The sequence below is a fragment of the Rana temporaria genome, chromosome 13 (genome assembly GCF_905171775.1).
Source record: "Rana temporaria chromosome 13, aRanTem1.1, whole genome shotgun sequence".
Lineage (NCBI taxonomy): Eukaryota > Metazoa > Chordata > Amphibia > Anura > Ranidae > Rana > Rana temporaria.
In genome coordinates, this window is record NC_053501.1 from 115,309,445 (window position 1) to 115,330,396 (window position 20,952).

At 46.1% G+C, this 20,952-nt stretch overlaps 2 protein-coding genes across 2 annotated transcripts in view; both read left to right on the forward strand.

The window, feature by feature from the left end:
- LOC120920973 (NACHT, LRR and PYD domains-containing protein 3-like) overlaps nucleotides 1-20,952 on the forward strand; it is a 71,092-nt gene that overhangs the window by 34,884 nt on the left and 15,256 nt on the right. The window lies entirely within an intron of this gene.
- Nucleotides 350-20,555, forward strand: LOC120920975 (NACHT, LRR and PYD domains-containing protein 12-like). Its single transcript, XM_040333483.1, has 7 exons — nucleotides 350-487; nucleotides 3,472-3,536; nucleotides 5,395-5,558; nucleotides 10,269-10,446; nucleotides 12,917-12,982; nucleotides 14,259-15,939; nucleotides 20,393-20,555. The coding sequence occupies exons 1-7, from the start codon at nucleotides 378-380 to the stop codon at nucleotides 20,481-20,483; spliced, it is 2,355 nt and encodes a 784-aa protein (XP_040189417.1). The 5' UTR covers nucleotides 350-377; the 3' UTR covers nucleotides 20,484-20,555.

Here is a 20,952-nt window from a genome sequence, read left to right on the forward strand (position 1 = left end):
AGGATGAGGTGCATGCTGGGCGATTTTTTTTTATTTTTTTTTGCACAGTAATGCCCAGGGACTCCTGGGAAATGAGTGTCATCAATGGGGTCTTAGGACAGGAAGTTGAACCACCTAGAATCAGGAACTAGGCAGATTACGAATTCTGCCTAGTAAAAGCCAGATACAAGTGAGTAAAAAATATATATATTTTTTTTTTACATTAAAGGCAAGCTGTTAATAGAAAGATCATTTTTAGGGTGGAACTCCGCTTTAAGTGGCTAGGATGTCTGCGTTCAGAAAATGTTTGGGGGGGGGGGGGTTCGCGGTTTACTAATCTACTTTTTTTTTTTTAAATGTGCAAAAAGGGCGCGGGCAGTGGAAGGGTTAATTGACGTATGTACACATCACCGTTGAAGGTGCGGGAAGGTAAATTCCTGGGCGTGGTGAGAGTCCGACCAGAAAGTACAAGGAGCAACAAAGCACAGATCGTAGAAGAGGATTACAGGTAACATTATAGTTTTTCCTGTCTGGGGGGGGACACCATTTCTTGGCTGTGTTGTGGTTATAACATGTTGCTAATAAAGTGTAAATCGACACATAGGATAACATTAGTTGCTTCTACAGGCAAAATGCTAAACTCCTCTAGGAGCAGCGTTTTTGGACCCTCATTGAGAAAATGCGAGGTGTTCTCTGAATGGCACCCACAGGGCTGCCATCAGGGGGGTTCACAACTGTAAGGAGCCCCAGGGCCCGTCCGGGCCAGAAGAAGGCAAGACGGGTGAAGGGGAGCCCTGTTGTGCACTATAGAAACGATCTTGCAGCTTCTGCTGCTCTCTGTGTCATTGAGCTCAGACATCGAGCTCTTTACTGCCACATCTGGCTACTATGTGCATGTGCACCCCTCGTGTGAGCTGCCTGTACCGTGCTCCTCTGTGTCAGCAACATGTCAGCTTTGTGAAAACGAGCTGGGAGTAGGTCGGAAGATTTCCTTTACAAGTAGGGCCGGGGGAGGGGGGGCTGTTTGTGTACAGGGAGAGGCCAGAGGCTTGTGTGTTTACAGATTTGTGTGTGTTTGGGGCTGGCATATATACAAGTGTGGGGAGGGGCTGGCTTATATACAGGTGAGGGGGGGCTGACATATATACAGGTGTGAGGGTGGCTGGCATATATACAGGATTAGGGGGGGGGCTCAGTGCGTACAGGTGAGGTGGCCGGTGTGCGGATTTGGTGGAATGGCCCGTGGGCAAGCCCTGGGGAATGTTGGTGGTCAGGCTCAGGGGGAGCCCAGGCCTAAAGCTGTGTAAGGGCCCCTGAAATTTCTGATGGCTGCCCTGGGCACCCATACTCAGCCAGCGACTTCCTGTGATTGGCCAGATATGGCACATTCTTATTTACATTGGTTCAAGTTGAACCAATGTAACTATGCAAAAATATCCATACCTCAACTTTAATGCTAAATTGTGTGGATGTTGATGATTCCATATGTACCATAAAAGAACACCCGGTCTGTAGGTAATGCAGTTTTTCCGTAGTGGAAGTGGGTTGAGTAAAAAAACACAGATGTCCAAAAATGGTGGAGACCACTGGAGAAGCAGATGGGGCCACAGAACGTGGGTGTAATGAGAAACCTTGAGGACCTTTTGTATTGCAAAATCAGAAGGTTCCCCCAGGATAACCCAGAGACAGAGGAGGGATAGGTGATCTGCTGTTCACATGGAAGAGGCATTGGAATGTCCATAAACCTGAGTCCTGGTGATGTCCTATCCATGGCATTAGTGGCACTAGAGGAAAGCTCAGAAGCATGAGGCGATGGGGTCCTGTCCATGGTGAAGGAAAGTGAGTAGAGTCAGGAACACCAAGAAACAATGTAAAAAAAAAATGCTTATAACAGGAGGACACCCTTGACGAGGCTAGGCTTCTCTAAACAGTCTTTGTAATCAATGGGAAGGCCAGAACTGAGACCCTGTAGGAGTAGTCTCAGAGAAAGAGCTCCCCAAAAGTTGACCAGTACAGAATCACTAGATTCTTGAGCTTGGATCAGTACTCACAATTTCCCATGTTCTCTGCACACCTCCCAGCTCCCATCAGGCACTCTTCAATGGGTCCTCCAGACCTAAATCCTTTGCTCCAGAAGTTCCCCTTATATACTCGAGTATAAGCCGACCCGAATATAAGCCGGGGCACCTAATTTTACCACAAAAAACTGGGAAAACGTATTGACTCGAGTATAAGCCTAGGGTGTCCATCTGCATGCCTCAATGTGCCTCACGGTGCCCATGCCTCACGGTGCCCATGCCTCACTGTGCCCATGACTAGACTTACGTTTAACATGGGAGTATAAAGAAGGGGTGCCTTTGGTCTTTGAAAAATCATCCCCCAGATAGCAAACTTTGCACACTTGTAGAGGAGAACTGGGGCTACATGTGTGCCAAGTTTCGGGTCCAGGGGACCTATGGCCGTCCGGTACCGGGTCCCCAAAGTTACTGGAGAAATGACCGTTTAACATGGGAGTCTATGCAAGGGGTGCCCGACTTTGAAAAATCGGTGCTCCCCGGCCGTAGGTCCCCCGGACAACAAACTTTGCACACTTGTAGAGGAAGAGTGGGGCTATATGTGTGCTGGCCGGTACTGGGTCCCCAAAGTTCCGGGAGATCAGGCGCAAAAAGGTGACTCGAGTATAAGCCTAGGGTGTCCATGCCTCACTGTGTCCATGCCTCACTGTGCCCATGCCTCACTGTGTCCATGACTAGACTTGCATTTAACATGGGAGTATATAGAAGGAGAGGAAAACTGGGCTACATGTGTGCCAAGTTTCGGGTCCAGGGAACCTACGGCCGGCCGGTACTGGGTCCCCAAAGCTACTGGAGAAATTACCGTTTAACATGGGAGTCTATGGAAGGGGTGCCCGACTTTGAAAAATCGGTGCTCCCCGGCCGTAGGTCCCCCCGACAACTTGTAGAGGAAGAGTGGGGCTACATGTGTGCTGGCCGGTACCGGGTCTCCAAAGTCTGGGAGATCAGGCGCAAAATGGTGACTTGCGTATAAGCCGAGGGGGGGCATTTTCAGCACCAAAAAATGTGCTGAAAAACTCGGGTTATACTCGAGTATATATACGGTAAAAAGAAATCACCTCGATAACCATCAGCAGACTTCAGCAAGACTGCCTTAACGGGGGCAGCAGCCCCCGAAGGCTGGACATTTCTCCAGCAGGACTAGAGCTTAGACTATTTATGTTCTCCTCCAGCCACCTACAGGGCACACCTCCCCAGGAATCGCCCTTTTGACTTTCCCAACCCTCTATGTTCTAGAAGCTTCCAAGAATACACAGGGAAACCATCAAACTTGCAACTTGTAAAATCTAGAACAGCCCAGAGAAATCAATAGCTGCTCCAATGACTACAGAGGAGCCAAAAACTAAATGTACCTATCATCTCATACTAGAAGGGTTCTACACATATATTATATATCATTTATATTTTCATTTCAAAGGTCGGGTTACCATTTTGCTCTGCAAGAACAGAAGATGGGTCAGATGCCTTCAAGATACAGTGATGGTAGGTCTTACAGAAGCTTTATTTTACGTAGATATTTTTTGTATTTCATTTTTATGTGTAGCCTGTGTTATGATTAACATAACATATGATAAACATGTCCAAGCTAGATATTTAAATAACCTGTCACTCAAAGCAAGGAGAGAGGAACAGACTTTTTATTTAGACAGGGTTTCATCTGGAAGTCTGTTAATTTTCACTGAACAATAAAAGAGGATTGCTCAGAGCTGGATTAACTCTGTGTGGCAAGACTGGGCACAGATTATAGGAAATCTTATACTCTACATTGTGACATAAAAAAAATATATATATTTTTGGGTTTACATCCACTTTAACCACTTAAGGACCGGACCAATATGCTGCTAAATGCCCAAGGGGTTTTTACAATTCGGCACTGCGTCGCTTTAACAGACAATTGCGCGGTCGTGCGACGTGGCTCCCAAACAAAATTGGCGTCCTTTTTTCCCCACAAATAGAGCTTTCTTTTGGTGGTATTTGATCACCTCTGCGGTTTTTATTTTTTGCGCTATAAACAAAAATAGAGCGACAATTTTGAAAAAAATTCAATATTTTTTACTTTTTGCTATAATAAATATCCCCCAAAAACATATATTAAAAAAAAAATTCCCTCAGTTTAGGCCGATACGTATTCTTCTACCTATTTTTGGTAAAAAAAATCGCAATAAGCGTTTATCGATTGGTTTGCGCAAAATTTATAGAGTTTACAAAATAGGGGATAGTTTTATAATTTTTTTTTTTTTTACTACTAATGGCGGCGATCATCGATTTATTTTCGTGACTGCGACATTATGGCGGACACTTCGGACAATTTTGACACATTTTTGGGACCATTGTCATTTTCACAGCAAAAAATGTATTTAAATTGCATTGTTTATTGTGAAAATGACAGTTGCAGTTTGGGAGTTAAACACAGGGGGCGCTGTATGAGTTAGGGTTCACCTAGTGTGTGTTTACAACTTTAGGGGGGTGTGGCTGTAGGTCTGACGTCATCGATCGAATCTCCCTATAAAAGGGATCACCCGATCGATGCAGCCGCCACAGTGAAGCACGGGGAAGCCGTGTTTACATACGGCTCTCCCCGTTCTTCAGCTCCGGGGAGCGGTCGCGAGGGGGCGACTAGAAACGAATAGCCGCGCCATCGTCCCGGATCGCTCCTGAAGCCATGGGAACCGCCGCATGTACCGGGGGGGGGTCCCGATCGGACCCCCGACCCACGTCTAGGCAGGAACGTACAGGTACGCCAATGTGCCTGTCTGTGCCATTCTGCCGACGTAAATGTACATGCGGCGGTCCGGAAGTGGTTAAGGTGAACAAACATTTACCTTTACAACCCCTTTAAGCCTCGTACACACGATCGGATTTTCCAACAACAAATGTGTGGTGCCAGGGTTTTGTCAGAAAATCCGACCGTTTGTATGCTCCATCGGACAATTGTTGTCGGATTTTCCGACAAGAAATGTTGGATAGCATGCTTTTAAATTTTCCGACAACAAATGTGTGATGTCGGATCATCCGATCGTGTGTACAGAAGTCCTTTGGAAAAAAAAATCCACAGTACAAACACGCATGCTCAGAAGCAATGCTAAGCATAAGACAACAGAAATTGCCCAAAGGGTGGCGCTAAAGAGCAAAAAAAACCATGTCGCTTCTGTTTGTTGGCTGACAAAGTTTTGCCATATGTGTTCCAAGTTCACGGCCAACGCCTTTCGCACAAAATGCCACGGATTTGTCTGATGGAAATTCGATTGCGTGTACGAGGCTTTACTTATGTTGGTGCTTCAGCATTCATCTATAGAAGTGAAAGGAAAAATATTTTCATTCTGCCCCTCTCTTTATCCAGACACACAGGAAGAGTTCCATCGGCTGCTGTCTCAGTATGACTTCAACGAACTTAAACTAATCTACGAGTATTTTAAAAAAGACCTGATCTACATTGTGGAGTCCACCACTGAATTTAAACAGCTACTGGAGTACATGGCAACTCGGAATATCCTCAATATGGAGGTAACTAGAAAAATGTGCTCACTATTACAGCAAAGCTATGAACGATGGATCAACAAGTATCAGAAAAAATATATATATTTAAAGGAAAAATGCAACTATGACAAAGAAATCCCAGACACCAGGAGGTTTCTAAAGAGAGGACAGCAGAAGCTGCTTTCCTTCAGACTCTTTGGGCCAGATTCTCAAAGAGATACGACGGTGTATCTCCTGATACGCAGTCGTATCTCTGAGTTAGGCCGGTCGTATCTATGCGCCTGATTCATAGAAGCAGTTACGCATAGATATGCCTAAGATCCGACAGGTGTAACTGTGTTACACCGTCGGATCTTAACTGCAATTTAAAAATGGTCGCTGGGGGCGTTCTCGCTGATTTACGCAGAGAATATGTAAATCAGCAAGATACGCCAATTCACGAACGTACGCGGGCCAGACGCAGTGTTTTTACGACGTTTACGTAAGGGTTTTCCCGGCGCATAGTTACCCCTGCTTCTATGAGGCGCAGCCAATGTTAAGTATGGCCGTCGTTCCCGCAATGAAATTTGAATTTTTTTACGTCGTTTGCGTAAGTCGTTCGCGAATACGGACGTCATTTACGTAAGCTTTGAAACCAATGACGTTGTTGCGACGTCATTTGGAGCAATGCACGCTGGGAAAATTTCCGGACGGCGACTGCGCTATTCGATCGGCGCGGGGACGCGCCTGATTTGAATAGCACACTCCCCCTAGCCGCGGAATTTGAATTCCGCCGGAGGAATTACGATCCGCCGCCGCAAGTTTGGAGGTAAGTGTTTTGTGAATTACCCACTTGCCTCTAAAACTTGCGGCGGCGGATCTTAAATCAGATAGATTACGCGGATCTAAAGATCCGCTGATCTATCTGAATCTGGCCCCTCGTCTTTTTATTACAACTTACTTACAGAGCGGTCTAAGGAAGGATGGAGGGAGTCCCTCCTGCGGATGTAATGCTGTATCTTGGCCTAGGCCAACAAGGCCCAGGCCTAGGGCAGCACTTTGCTGGGGGGCAGCACGAAAAGAGTCCCCATGGCTTGCACTACATTTTTAGTGTAGCGCCAGTCTTGGGACGGACTGGGCCGTGAGGCAAATCAGTCTAGTGCCCCCATAAAGCAACCGCACTACTGCCGGTAAAATAATACTGGCAGGGCCACCATCAGGGGGGGGGGGGGCAGCCCATACACACAGAGGAAGCTAGGGCGGCAGACCCCAACCAATGAGTTGTTGTGTGGGCGGGCGGCATTACGCAACTGGAGGGGGGGTGGCTTTGTGTCGCTTCTAGTTTTGACTGTCCTATCATAACAGTGGACCTCCCACCTGAGTTCTCAGCTGGAGAGAGACAGATGCCATGTCGGGAGGCAAAAAACTGTCAAAAAGTCAGCTGATGGGCTCCATAGCAAAACAGTAAGTCAGAGTAAATCCCTGCAAATTAGGGGACTCTACTGCACCCCCCCTCAAGGCTCTCAGAAATAGTGTCCCCAATGGAAAATGTCAGGGCAGGTCTTAAATGGGTGTGTGGCCTTGACAGGAAGGGGTGGGTCATATTTAAATTAGGGGGTGCACGAGTTTCGTCAGGCCTAGGGCAGCACAAAACCTAAATACACCACTGTGCGGATGCATTGTGTTCTCCCGGCAGGGGGGGGCAAGGGAAGCCATGCTCTCCAGCAGAACACTCCCCTCCAGTGGCCATAATAACTGGTAGCAGTAATCGCATGTAAAAAAAAGGCTGGTTGTACCCAAATTGATTGATCCATCAACTTGGGTCCATTTAGCCTTTCCATATATGGGTCAAACCGTCTAAATTACATTTTAAGTCCTTACCTTGATAAATGAAATGCATACAAATACCAATATAGGTAAACTATATACAGGGCCATCTTAATGCAAGGGCACTGCCCAGGGGCCTCAGGTTCATGGGGGGGGGGGGGGGCGCCCACAATAATCTTGCATTACATCATACTGGCCAACTGTCCCGGATTTGCTGGGACAGTCATGCTTTTTACGAAACTGTCCCGGTATGGTCGTGTCCCGGGAAACGTCCCAAAACCTATTGTGATGGAAGTACTAAAATGAATATTTTGTGTTATGATTATTTTTCTCCTGAGCTACTCAAATGTTACATATGTATGTGTGAAAATATATACTACAAGTGTTTGTTTATTCTCCTTAAAAGAGGTTATGACAGATATAATGTTTTAAAGTTACAACTTGAAATGGAAGACAAAAGACTAAATATCAAAACCAGATGTCTCCAACCCCTCCCTCCTACTGCACTCCAAAGCCCCCTCCGTCGAGTAAAACAAATATGACGATTGTGGAAGGAAAGAATGTGCCCCGTGGCAAAGAGACTGTTTATCCAAATATGGACTTGCAAGAACAGCTGTTACCCTGTCCTCCCCCCTTCTTCCATCGAAGGACCAAATATGGCTCTGCCCCTGAAAACTTGGGTGTAAGATCCCTGTATGACACAGAGACATTTGTGCTAATTAAAGAGTTTTGAAACGTGTGCAGTATGCCAAGAACAGACGTCACAGGGGCGTGTAATAAGGGACTGAACAATATGAACTGACCTATGAGTATGCTTGTCTGTATGATGTAATTCTGTTTATAAAAGACCAATTAAAAGTCCAGCCCACTCTCTGTGGCTGAACGTTGGAAAGGTGAAGATGTAGACTGTTTCTCTCTAGGTCTGCATGTTTCACTATTATGATTTGGGTCAAAGGCAGAATGGGTTTATTCTCTGGAATTGGGCCAGAGTACCACTACATCACTATACTGTGCCCTCCTGACCCCCTCTGTACTGTGCCCTTCTGCATTCCCCCATGTACTGTGCCCTTTGTGTTGACTAGTCTTTGATTTATGGAATGTTTTCCTTTTGTAAAATCGATTTTATTGAAAGTACTAATGAACATATGTTTAATTCTATCAACTGTTTATACTTTACTTCTTGAAAGTAGGTGTGTAAATTGGGGCAAGCTGGTGGGGCCCCAGGGCATTACTTTGCCCAGGGGCCCATAGTGCTATTAAGATGGCTCTGACTATATATATATATATATATACTGTGTATGTCTGTCTCTGAATCACATGTGTCAAACGCCAGTCCCGCAGGGTGAATCCAGCCCAACAGGCCTTTCCATGTGGCCCTCACACCTCTCCTGCAGCTGTGGCACCCCCTCGTCTCTACCACCATCTTTTTTTATAGCAGCCAGCAACAGAGAGAAGGACACAGATCCTGTGCTTCTCTGTGCAGCCATAGAGAAGCTTGTCTCTGCCTCCCCGTCACATCAGTCGGCAACAGACAGGAGGGCAGAACTCCTCCTGCAGCTCTCTCCAGCTACAGCAACCCCTCGTCTTGGCTTCCCCTGGTCTCAGCATTCAGCAGACTCCGGCAGCTGACTCCAGCTCTCCTCTGATCCTCCTCCGGACCCTGCACTTTCTGCTTCCCAGCTTCTTCCTGGTAGCAGCACAGGGTAAGGGGGTGCACTGTGATGTAAGAAAGGTTGTAGGGTGACCCAGATTGCCCGGGACTGTCCCGCATTTTGCAGGTCTGTGCCGGGTACCTTTTATCCCAGGACAATACAGTGTCCCGGAATAAAACTGACACAGCCACCCCCTGGGCCACCGATCTGATGGCCCCCAAAAAAGGCCGCCACATCACCTCTTTACTCACTGACATTACTTGTGCTGGCCGGGGATGCCTGGAGGAGCACAATCCCCGCCCCCTGATTGTGATTGGAGAAATCATACATCCCGCCTCTTGTGTCCAATGACTGTGCTGTGATTCGTTATAGCACAAGCAGATTTTCGGGAAGGGGGGGTGTCCCTGAATGGTAGTTTGGAAATGTGGTCACCCTAGAACAGTGGTTCTCAACCTCCTAGTGCCGTGACCCCTTGATAAAATTTCCCAAGTTGTGGGGACCCCTAACAGTAAAAGTATTTTTGTAGCGTGGGTTGTCAGCACCCAAGGCAAGACAAGTAATTTGCGCCTAAACCACAGACATTTAGCGCTCCCTGAGTCCTTTTAATGGCAACTATAATCACACTCCCTGTGTCTCCGGCTTCACTGTGTCTCTGACTTTGAGGTGTCTCACGGCAGTGACACTTATGCCGAAATCAGGAGATAGGGTCTCCTCCAGCCCATCCCACTTCACATTCTTCACCAGTCAGCTGACCTCTAGTCTCTGCCCCCAGCCATGCTGTGAACTGAATGGGCGCCTGCAAAGAGGCTGAGTGGGTGGCCGCGGGCTCCAGGAAGAGCCCAGCTGGGCAGCCACAGGCTCCAGGGATAGCCCTGCTGGGTGGCCGCAAAAAAGGCTGGGAGAGTGGTGCGGGCTTCAGGAATAGTCCAGGATTCGGTGACCCATGGCAAATTATCATTTGACCCCCAGGTTGAGAACCACTGCCCTAGAAGATTGGGGGACTCTTGACTGTTAATGGTCTGATGTAGGGGGCAGGTGGGGTGCTCTGGGCATCTAGTCTTATGGTTACAACCGGCCCTTTGAGGGCAACCATAATGCTGATGTGGCCCATGATGAAATTGACTTTGACCCCCCTGTTCTACATGAATATTCAATGAAGCCATCTGAACATAACCGGTTGGGTGGAGGGAGGAGTCTATTTGGGATGATGAAACCAATTATATTCACAAATGTTTTGCTTCTGTTTGTTTTTCCTGAAATCAGTAACATTGTATTCTAGGTATACCTCCAAATGAGGAGAGACCTGGGACCCTTCATGTTCTCTGAGAAGCTGGTACAAGATATTCTGGATGCTGGAAAAGAGGCCATCATGGGGTTCTTGGAAGCCATCTACGATCTACAGTTTTGTAATGGACCGGATCATTTGTATGCACTGCGAGACGAATTGGATCACTTCGGTAACTAAAATGTGACATTCTGTATGTTGAATTTATATATTCCTTGACCTAGAATATAAAAAAATAAAAATAAAAACTTTGGATAGAAACAAAAATATAGGAGGCAAGGATGACCTGGATATTATCTAGGCCCTACCCGAATGCCCCTCCTCTCATGGTGTCGTCTAATTTGCAAAAAAACATTAGGCACCTGTGTCCAGAGATAACTGCAAAAATAAAGCTTTGCAAAACATAAAAAAATATATAAAAATTAGGTATGTGGTGCTCAAAACTTTTGGGGGGGGCGCAAACAAACGAAAAAAAACAAAACATCAATTGCAGCCTCACTGTGCCCATCAATTGCAGCCTCACTGTGCCCATCAATTGCAGCCTCACTGTGCCCATCAATTGCCGCCACTGTGCCCATCAATTGCCGCCACTGTGCCCATCAATTGCCGCCACTGTGCCATAAAATCGTCGCCACTGTGCCATGCCATCAAACGCAGCCACTGTGCCATCAATTGTCGCCACTGTGCCAAGCCATCAATTGTCGCCATTGTGCCATGCCATTTATCTGTTCCCATCAATTGTCGCCACTGTGCCATGCCAAACGCAGCCACTGTGCCATGCCATTGTCGCCACTGTACCCATCAATTGTCACCACTGTTCCCATCAATTGTTGCCACTGTGCCATGCCAAACACAGCCACTGTGCCCATCAATTGTCGCCACTGTGCCATGCCATTGTCGCCACTGTGCCCATCAATCACTGTGCCCATCAATAGTCGCCACTGTGCCCATCAATTGTCGCCAGTTTGCACCTAAAATGCCGCCAAATCCTCCCCCCCCCCCCCCCCCCGCCTGGCAATTACCTTTCTCGGTCAGCCATCCTTAGATCCTCCTTTACGATCCCTCGAAGTAGTCCCGCCCTCGATGTCGCTTCAGCCAATCGGGTTACGGGTAACCAGAACCGGTGAACCTGATTGGCTGAGACGCCTGTCAGTGTTAACCAAGGAACGCACACCCCGTGCATCCCCTCGTTAACTATTTGGAAGCCGATAACAGCCCTGGCTCTGATAGACACTTCCAAAGCCAACCAGCTGCCGTTATTCAGATGGCCGGCGCTCACCAGGGGGCCGGCCATCTGAATAGTGGGCAGCGGCGACAATACATAGATTCATGCAATGCATGAATCTGTGTATTGTTTTTCAGTGGCTGTGCAGGAGCGAGAGGGGGCGGCGCTCATGCGCCCTCTATGGACGCACCGCCACTGGTATATGCCAAAGTTGATACTCTAATATCCATGAAAGTTGATCACTCCAATTTGTGCCCGTTTTCTTTCTTCTCTGAAGGGTTCCATGAGTGTTTCTGCTTGTAGGTGTAGCGCTTGGTTGCTACTAGTAACTAACATCCACCATATCACCCTGCTGCCAGACTGCCATCTATCACCTCAGAGACAATGAACAGTCATTTGTGTTGTTTTGTTTATTGGGGGGTATAACTTGGGTGGGGATATGGGATGCCTATAGAACATGTTGCTTTGCCATCATATTTAGTGAAGATTGGTACATTGGTTTAGCCTTGGAGAACTGATGTACTTCTAACATTTACAGTCTCTCCCCTGGCCTTGCACTCGGCTCCGTGGCATGCCTCATTCAGAATTCCACTGGGGTCCACTCACCGACCTTTTCCTGCCCCGAGTCCATGATGGAGAACTTTAACTGGACATACGTTCCGACAGCTTCTCCAGCCCCTCTGCTCCAGAAATTCCTCATCTATCACAGTGTAAAGATGAATATTTCATCCATGACCATGTAAGGATGAATCTCCCTCTTACTCCCAGCTCTCCCGGGCTCCTCTGAGATCGGTGCTCACCCCTCCCCGATGGCCTCCTGCTGCTGCCTAGTACTCCATTCTCCACTTCTCCCGGCCGACAACTCTCCCCATGTGACCTCAGCTTATATGGGAGGCCTGCCAATACCAAGTGGGGATTGGTCAGGGCTCCTCACATGAGCTGCCTGCCACTCCAGTCCTAGGCCTTGCCCTTCTTCCAGAACAATCTCCCTGGTAGCAAGGGAGGCGCCTCAGAACTAGAACACAGGTGGTCACACCTACTGCTCCACTAGCTACTTCCTGCCCCAAGATCAAAACAGGCAGGCCTGCCTGAAGCATAGGCCTGACTAAATTTACCTGCACTGACGGTTTCCCTAGCAAAAATCCTACTCTTGCACCTACCTACGGTAGAGGGTGCTACATAGGTATATGGTGGTATATATAGCACTGGGATGAAAAGTTCATACTATTGGCTTTTGCGCTATTCTGTTTATCATTGAAATTGTACTAACAATGCTACACTAGGAGGACTGTCCTTCGTTCTTTTCCCTCTGTATTTATTTTTTATGTAAGTTACACATCTATGGCAAAGAAAAGAGACACAAGTGTTAAAATACTGATTTACTTATTGTCTCATTCTGTGATTTCTATTTGTTTAGGGGACAGTCTAATGCAACAGATATTACTGGACCGAAATGGACACCCTCTGACTCCAGAGCTGAAAGGTAAATAATAGAGGTTGTTTCGATGATTGGAAAGCTAATGCACGCCAAAAGGCTAGTTTTGGTGTAAAATATGGAATAAAAAACGGCACCCAATTGCAAGTCCCTGCCAATGGGTAATGTAGGCATCTTGTGTGATGTAGTACATAGACACTGTAATTTCAAATTTTGCGCATCGTATCTTTGTTTTGGTATCCACCAAACAAGATACGACGGCATCTGTGTTAGATTCGACAGGCGTACGCCTTAGGCCTAGTACACACAAGAGGATTTATCCGCGGAAACGGTCCGGAGGTCCGTTTCCGCTGATAAATCCTCTGGCGGATTTTGATCTCATGGTTGTTCTAACCATGAGATCAAAATCCCCGCGGAATTCCGTCCGCGGTGACGTGTCACGCCGTCGCCGCGTGTACAGACTGGATTCCAGCGGATCGATTTCTTAGCATGTCAAATTTTGATCCGCTGGAAATCCATCCCCGGGGACAAAAATCCGCGGAAACAGATCCGCTGGATCGTACACACCAGGGGATCTATCCGCTGGAACCGGTCCGCGGATCAATTCCAGCGGATCGATCCTCTCGTGTGTACGGGGCCTTAGTACACCGTCGGATCTAAGATGCAATTTTCCGGCGGCCGCTGGGTGGCGTTCAGGTCGTAATCCGCGTCGAGTATGCAAATTAACTTTTTCCGACGATCCACTAACGTACGAGCGGCCGTCGCATTCTTTTACGTTGTTTCCGTTTGGCTTTTTCCGGCGTATAGTTAAAGCTGCTATCTGGTGGCGTACTCAATGTTAAGTATGGCCGTCGTTCCCACGTATAATTTTGAAAATTTTACGTTGTTTGCGTAAGTCGTCCGTGAATGGGGCTGGACGCCATTTACGTTCACGACGTTCATGGCGTCCTTGCGACGTCATTTGGAGCAATGCACCCTGGGAGTTTTGACGGACGGGGCATGCGCAGTTCGTTCGGCGCGGGGACGCGCTTCATTTAAATGAAACACGCCCCCTACTCGCCGCATTTATATTCCGCACCCTTACGCCGTGAGAAATACACTACGCCGCCGTAACTTACGGCGCAAATTCTTTCAGGATTCAAACATTTGCAAAGTAAGTTACAGCGGCGTAGCGTATCTCACACACGCTGCGCCCATGCAAATGTATGAGGATCTGCCCCTAGATATTTGTCGCAGTCAGGGGTCATTGATTAATTTTTTTTTTTTTTTTGCTTTTTTATTATAATTTTATTGACATTATGTTTTACTTTCTTTGCTTTGGCAGAAATACAGGAACATCACAAACAACATCTGCTAGAAACCGCTATAACAAAAGCGTCAGAATCTACAGGAAAGAATAAGGATTTTTATGTTTCTGATCGTTATATGGATATGATTGTGTCCCATGTCCGCCCCTTTCATAAACCATCTGATCACAGGCTTATAGAGACGGCAACAAAACATAAAGATTACTTACTGGCTGTTGCCGGATGTATTTCTCCTAACGGACTGTTCCGTTGGTGCCGAAGTCTAAAACGTGAACCACATGCGGTGATGGTGACTGGTGTGCCAGGAATAGGGAAGACAACCCTACTGGAGAAGCTGGTTTGTGATTGGGCAAATGGAAAATTCTATCAGAGGTTTTCTTTCATCTTCTTCTTAAGGTTCCGGGATCTCAACAAGCTAGAAAAGATCAGCTTGGAGTCAATGATCCTTCAGGAATATCCATATTTAGAGAATCAACTTGGGAACATTTTAGAGAATCCGGAAAGGCTACTCTTTATCTTTGATGGCCTGGATGAAAGTGTTCATGAAATACATTTTAAGTCACGCCGCCCATCCCGTGATATAAAACAAGTAGAGAATGTTGGAGCAGTTGTGGTTGGTTTGGCAATACGGTCTCTACTCAAGGGTTGCTCGTTGCTTATGACCAGCCAACCAGACAGATTGGCGGGAAAGGATATTGGCATTTTCAAGAGAGTACTGGAGGTCATTGGATTCTTACCAAAAGAAAGTCAACTTTACATTGAAAGATTCTTCATGAACAAAGAAATATCAGAGAAGGTTTTGGGTTTTCTGAGGGAGAACGGTGTGCTGTACACTTTCTGTTACAACCCATCGTACTGCTGGATCATCTGCACAGTCCTATCAAAGTTCTTCAAAGGCCAACCAACCAATGATGACCAATTGATGCCATCACTGCCGAAAACTCTGACGCAGCTCTTTGCGGGTTTCATTGCTGATATTCTGTGCAACCATAGTCCAGATAAATTCAGTGCTCGGAGTTTGTTGACATCTTTCGGGTGGATGGCAGAACATGGAGTTATGAACCATGTTACCAAATTCGAAAAACAGACCTTATCACAGTTTAATGTGGACCCGACCTCAAACCTTTTTCCAGAATTAATGAAAGAATACACACGTTCCCCCGAGGCATCCTTCTCCTTCCTTCACCCCATCACCCAGGAATTTTTGGCTGCCTTGGTCCATTATATTGACTATTCTCCCGAGAAGTTACATAGCTCAATTCAAAGAGCCAAGTCCTTCGTTAACAACTATGGTGAACTATTTCTCTCATTTCTCAGTGGCCTCTCCGATATCTCCACCAGGACCATTTTGGAGCCTTATCTGGGTGACTTGTCTTCTGATGGCGCCAAGGATGTCCTCACTTGGCTTCAACAAGAAGTTACAGACATTATAGAATTTGATACCTTGGAAACAAGAAAGCTCTTGAGTATATGTTTTAAATTCTTTGAGCTACAGAATAAGGCATTTTGTTCAGAATGCCTCGGATCGCTCAGATGTTTTAACGTTGGAGTCAACCTGGCTCCTCTGGATTGCTCTGTGGTGTCTTTTACGCTTCAGTCCTTTGAAGAGATTGAAGTTCTTAGCTTAGGAGGATGTAGACTTCGGAGGGAGGATGTTGAGAGATTTGCACCTGCTCTACATAACATACGTAACATAGAGTACGATATAAATGCATGTCGTCTTGTGTCTTAAAGAGTAATGCCGCGTACACACGATAGGTTAAACCGATGAGAATGGTCCGATGGACCGTTTTCATCGGTCAAAACCGATCGTGTGTGGGCGCCATTGGTTAAAAAAAAGCAAATATGAGTCAAAACCGATCAATGGTAGGCACAACCATCGGTTAAAAATCCACGCATGCTCAGATCAAGTCGACGCATGCTTGGAAGCATTGAACTTCGTTTTTTCCAGCACGTCGTGTGTTTTACCTCACCGCTTTCTGACACGATCGGTTATTTAACCGATGGTGTGTAGGCGCGATGGACCATCAGTCAGCTTCATCGGTTAACCGATAAACGGTCCATCGGTCCGTTCTCATCGGATGGACTGATCGTGTGTACGTGGCATCAGTAAAGCCCAGAAAAAACTACACCCTGCAAGACAAAGGCATATTGAGCTAGCTCATTATGAAGTACTTACCTGAGATCGAAGCCCCCGCAGTCGACTTCATTCGCCTCCTCCATTGCTGCCATGTCTCCCGGAGTGACTTCTGGGTATCGCGGCTCCGGCGCTGTGACTGGTCGGAGCTGCGATGGGTGCGCGCGGGTGCCACCACTAACGGCATGGTTGCCGTTAGAAGCGGTACGCTCAGTGCGTTGTAGACATCAGTGCATGTCTTTTGCAAATTTTTCATAAACTGTGTAGGTTTAGGAGATATTTCTTGCACCTACAGGTAAGCTTTAATCTAGGCTTACCTGTAGGTAAAAGTGGTTGTAAAGGGTTTACAACCAATTTAAGAGCTCATAAATGTCAAAGGTTCTTTTTTTTTTTTTTTTTTCTTTGCCACTTTAGACTTCACCACAGCGAGAGACATGCTCATGATTTTATTCATAATTCCGTCTCTACATCTGGTTTAGCATCATTTGTGGTATATTACTTTTACATGTTTTTATACTTGTTTTAAATTTTTTATAGACCGTTTCTTTTTTTTTTTTTTCCTTCATCGGGAACTATATCAAATGTAATAAGTACGGATTTTCAAAAGATTTTATCCACGTGACAAAGAAAAAACAAAAGCCCCTTCACCCCCCTCCCCAACAAAACCCCCCCCTCCCCCCCACCTACCCCTGCCCTTGACCATCCCACGACTCCACTTGATGAATTCATCTCCTTAATTGCAAATGCGTTCCTATTCCTCTCTCAGGTTTTCTGAGAAACTCCAGGACTTTTTAAATTCCAACCAGGGTGCCCACATATCCTTTTCCCCTACCTTGTTTTTATAAATTCCATATTTTAATTTCTCTCTCCTATAAGTATCCTCTACGGAGTCGATCCACTCCCACATTTGCGGACTTTCCAAGTCTCTCCATTTTAGGGGTATCAATCGTTTCGCTGCGTTCAGCAAATGAGGGATCAGTGAACCCTTGTATTCCTTCTCTGGTACCTCCCCCCCATGAAAGAGAACTACCCATGGGTTATCTTCTACTTCTTTTTTTGTTATTACTTTTATCAGGGCCAAGATTTTTTTCCAATAAGCTTTGATTTTCAGGCAGTCCCACCAAAGGTGTGCCATCGTTCCTCTTGACGCACAACCTCTCCAGCATTGCTCTGACTCACCCACTCTGAATTTGGCAATTTTATCTGGGGTGGCGTACCACCTCGTCAGACATTTGAAGTTCATCTCGGCGGTTCTTACATCAACCGCCGAGGTGTGAGTCATGTTCAGGATTCTTCCTATGGTCGTTTTTCCCCTTGGGACACCTAAATCTCTTTCCCAATTTTGGATGTATTTTAGCGTGTCCGACTCTTCCGTTTTCTGCAGATAATTATAGATTTTAGATATATTTCCTTTTGAGCTTTCTGTGCTACACATTTGTTCCAATATAGTGTACTCCTCTTGTGACCGCAAAGGGTGTGGTAGGCGCTTGACAAATGACACCAACTGCAAGTATCTCCACTCGTCAAGCGCCCTAATTCCAGTCCTATATTTAATATCGTGAAGTGTCCTAATTTTACCCTCTAGTGTTATATCTTTTAACTGTGTTCTATTTGTAATCCAATTTCCCCCTACTTCTTTTGTCCCTGGTGTAAAATATTAATTTTCTTTAAAATCTATAAAGGGTGAGTTGAATTCTGTTTTTAATTGTTTATGTAATCTATCCCAAATCCTCAATGCATTATGTGTAATTGTGTGTGTTGACGTGTTGAAGTGAATGAGACTGGGCAATAAGAGACGGTGTGAGGAGGAGTGCTGCACATTAGATCTCGTATATCCCGCCGAGGATTTCTGTGTATTGTGGTCTGTTTACATCCCGGGTTCAATCCAAGCTGTTCCTCATACTCTGGAGTATCCTGGTGTTAACCATAAATAACGCTGTTATTTGGTTGCCTTGTGGTAAGCCTCAGTCCATGTGGTGGCGGATCACACTTATGTCATTAATCACACACTGGGTGTCGTTTGTTCTGGATTTCATTATTTTGGACTTTTATGTTGCATATGTGCACTATTAAGGACTCATTTACATTTATTTTTGCACGTATTTTGTGCGATCTTTTCCTTAAATAATTTGATAAATTTTTGTGGATACACATAAGGACTTTATTGCATGTATTAGGTTGGCGCAATTTTTCTGCTTTTTTCTGTTATTTTGTGTTAGGTCACGCAATTGCTGCCTCCATATTTATTCACTTAATCGATTTATTATTTGTTAGCGCAATTTTTTCCCTTTTCCGTGTGTAAGGATCTATATTGTGGTGGATTCCAAATTAATCTCCCTAGCTGTGCCCTCGCTAATGTGCATTCAATATTTATCCATCTTTTATCCTGGGACTCTTTAGCCCATTCTAGAACCCGTGAGAGAACCCGAAGCATTATAATATGTCAAAGGTTCTTGACGTTAACCATTTGCCGACCGCCGCACGACTATATACGTCGACAGAATGGCACAGGCAGGCAAATTGGCGTACCTGTACGTCCCTTTAAATTTGCCACCCAACAGGCCTCGTGAGTGTGCCCGCGGGTCCCGGGAACTCAATATTCCCGGGCGGCCCGCACAATTTCGGGCTGATAGGAAGAGGGAACACTGAGGCGCCCACCACTTTCATTACTACAGAACTCTTCCAGTGAAGCTGCCATTTTCCAACATCCAAATTTACAGTATTGTTTATTACTTTTATGGTAAGCTTTTTGTGCAACCTCACTGTGAATCACTCCTCTCTCCTAAGCTAGTGAACCTTCTATATTATTATGTTGAACACGCAATCCCTACACTAGGCTGGAACAAAGGGGGAAACTAAAACTCAAATTTTACTTCTTTTTTTTTACCTTTAAAAAAACTTATTTTACAGGAGACAGGTAGGATAGGATATGCAATCCTTGTTTTATAGTATTGCAAAGGATTTCCAGAGCACTATGGGTTAGCTAATGAGATAGCACAACAGACAGTGCCAGCCTTTAGCTGGCTTTACTTGAAAGCTGGGACTTGGCTATCCAATACTGCTGGGATTGATTCATTTGTGTATGCAGATTTCCACTTAAGCTATTGCATCTTGTAAACAGCATGCATTTTTCTACATGGGTCGGGATGGCAAAAGCTCTCTAAAGCAGCGTGCAATATATTAATAGATAATATTTTATACCTACCAAAATGAAATTAAAAACCATTATAATAAAATATTTTTAAATACAGCTAGTGTGGGGTACCTAAATTGAGCCTCCCTTTTAATTTTGTGAACTGAAGCACACGTGCTGACAATGAGCATGCTTGGGAGCGTGTCCAAGATGGCGATGGGAGCAGACGTGTAACTGCAGAGCTCCCGGTCCGGATTACTATCCTTCATTAATCCTGGTGTAGTACCACCACAATTCGCCTTCATCCCACCTACCCTGCCTTCCTGAGCCCCGGGGTATGCGGGGGACCAGATCCGGAGGTCGGAGGAGACGGAATACGCCTGTTGTGCATACCCCGCCAAAACCCGGGCCTACTGCTTCCCCCTCAGCCTGCCGCATGGAAGCTCATAAGGAGGCCCCGCCGGACGGCGCGATCCATGCTGGCTCCCCGGCCTTCGACGCTCTTATGCTAGCCATCGCAAACTGCCAATCTACCCTCATCGTGAAAATCGACCACGTCCAGATAGAGACTGCTCTCATCCGCCGGGAAAATTGGGCATGCTTAAAGGAGGAGAGAGTAAAATGAGCAGAGGGATGTCTACATCCGTCTTCTGCTACTCCTTCTCTGGCCAGTCAGCATGCTGGGCATATGTTCTTGACCAAGTGTACTTCAGGGGAGGTTGAGGGCCTGGCTGTGCTATCTGGTAGAAGTGCCTGGATCACAAAGCTGAACACCATTATAAATTCTCTGGCAGGGAGGACAGTACAGTATATGTGAGTAGTCGCACAAGGCATTTTTTGTATATGTTACTGAAATAATGTATCTTATTCACTCCTTACAGATTCAATGGCAATAGATTCGGAGATGACGGAGTCAAGTTTATATGTTCAGCATTAAAACATCCCGACTGCAAGATACAAGCTCTGCAGTAAGTTGTCCTACCTTCTACATTTATGATGTTATAAAATAGAAAGGATATAATACATTTTTTAGACTCTAAATTAAGAATAGGTAGCAGGAGAGCTGTCAGCATAGCCTAGGGGGGTTTCCAAACAAAGGGCCAGTTTGCTGTCCAGCAGACCTTAGGGGGGGGGGGGTGCGGACTGTGGCCTGTGGGAGTAGAAGATGCCCCGGCATCAGTGGGAGTGGACAATGTCTCAGGCTTGGTGGTCACTGGGAATAAAAAAAAATGACCTAGCACCTATCCTCAGTAAGAAGAATAGTGCCCCTGCATTGGTATTGGTCGGAGGGATGGTGTCCCATTGTTGGGTGAGTGAAAGGAATAGTGCCCCCGTCATTGGTATCAGTGGGAGAAATAGTAACCCACCATTGGTGTCGGTGGGAGGTATTATGCCCCACTGTTAGTGTCAGTGGAAGACATGGCGCCTCATCATTGGTGTC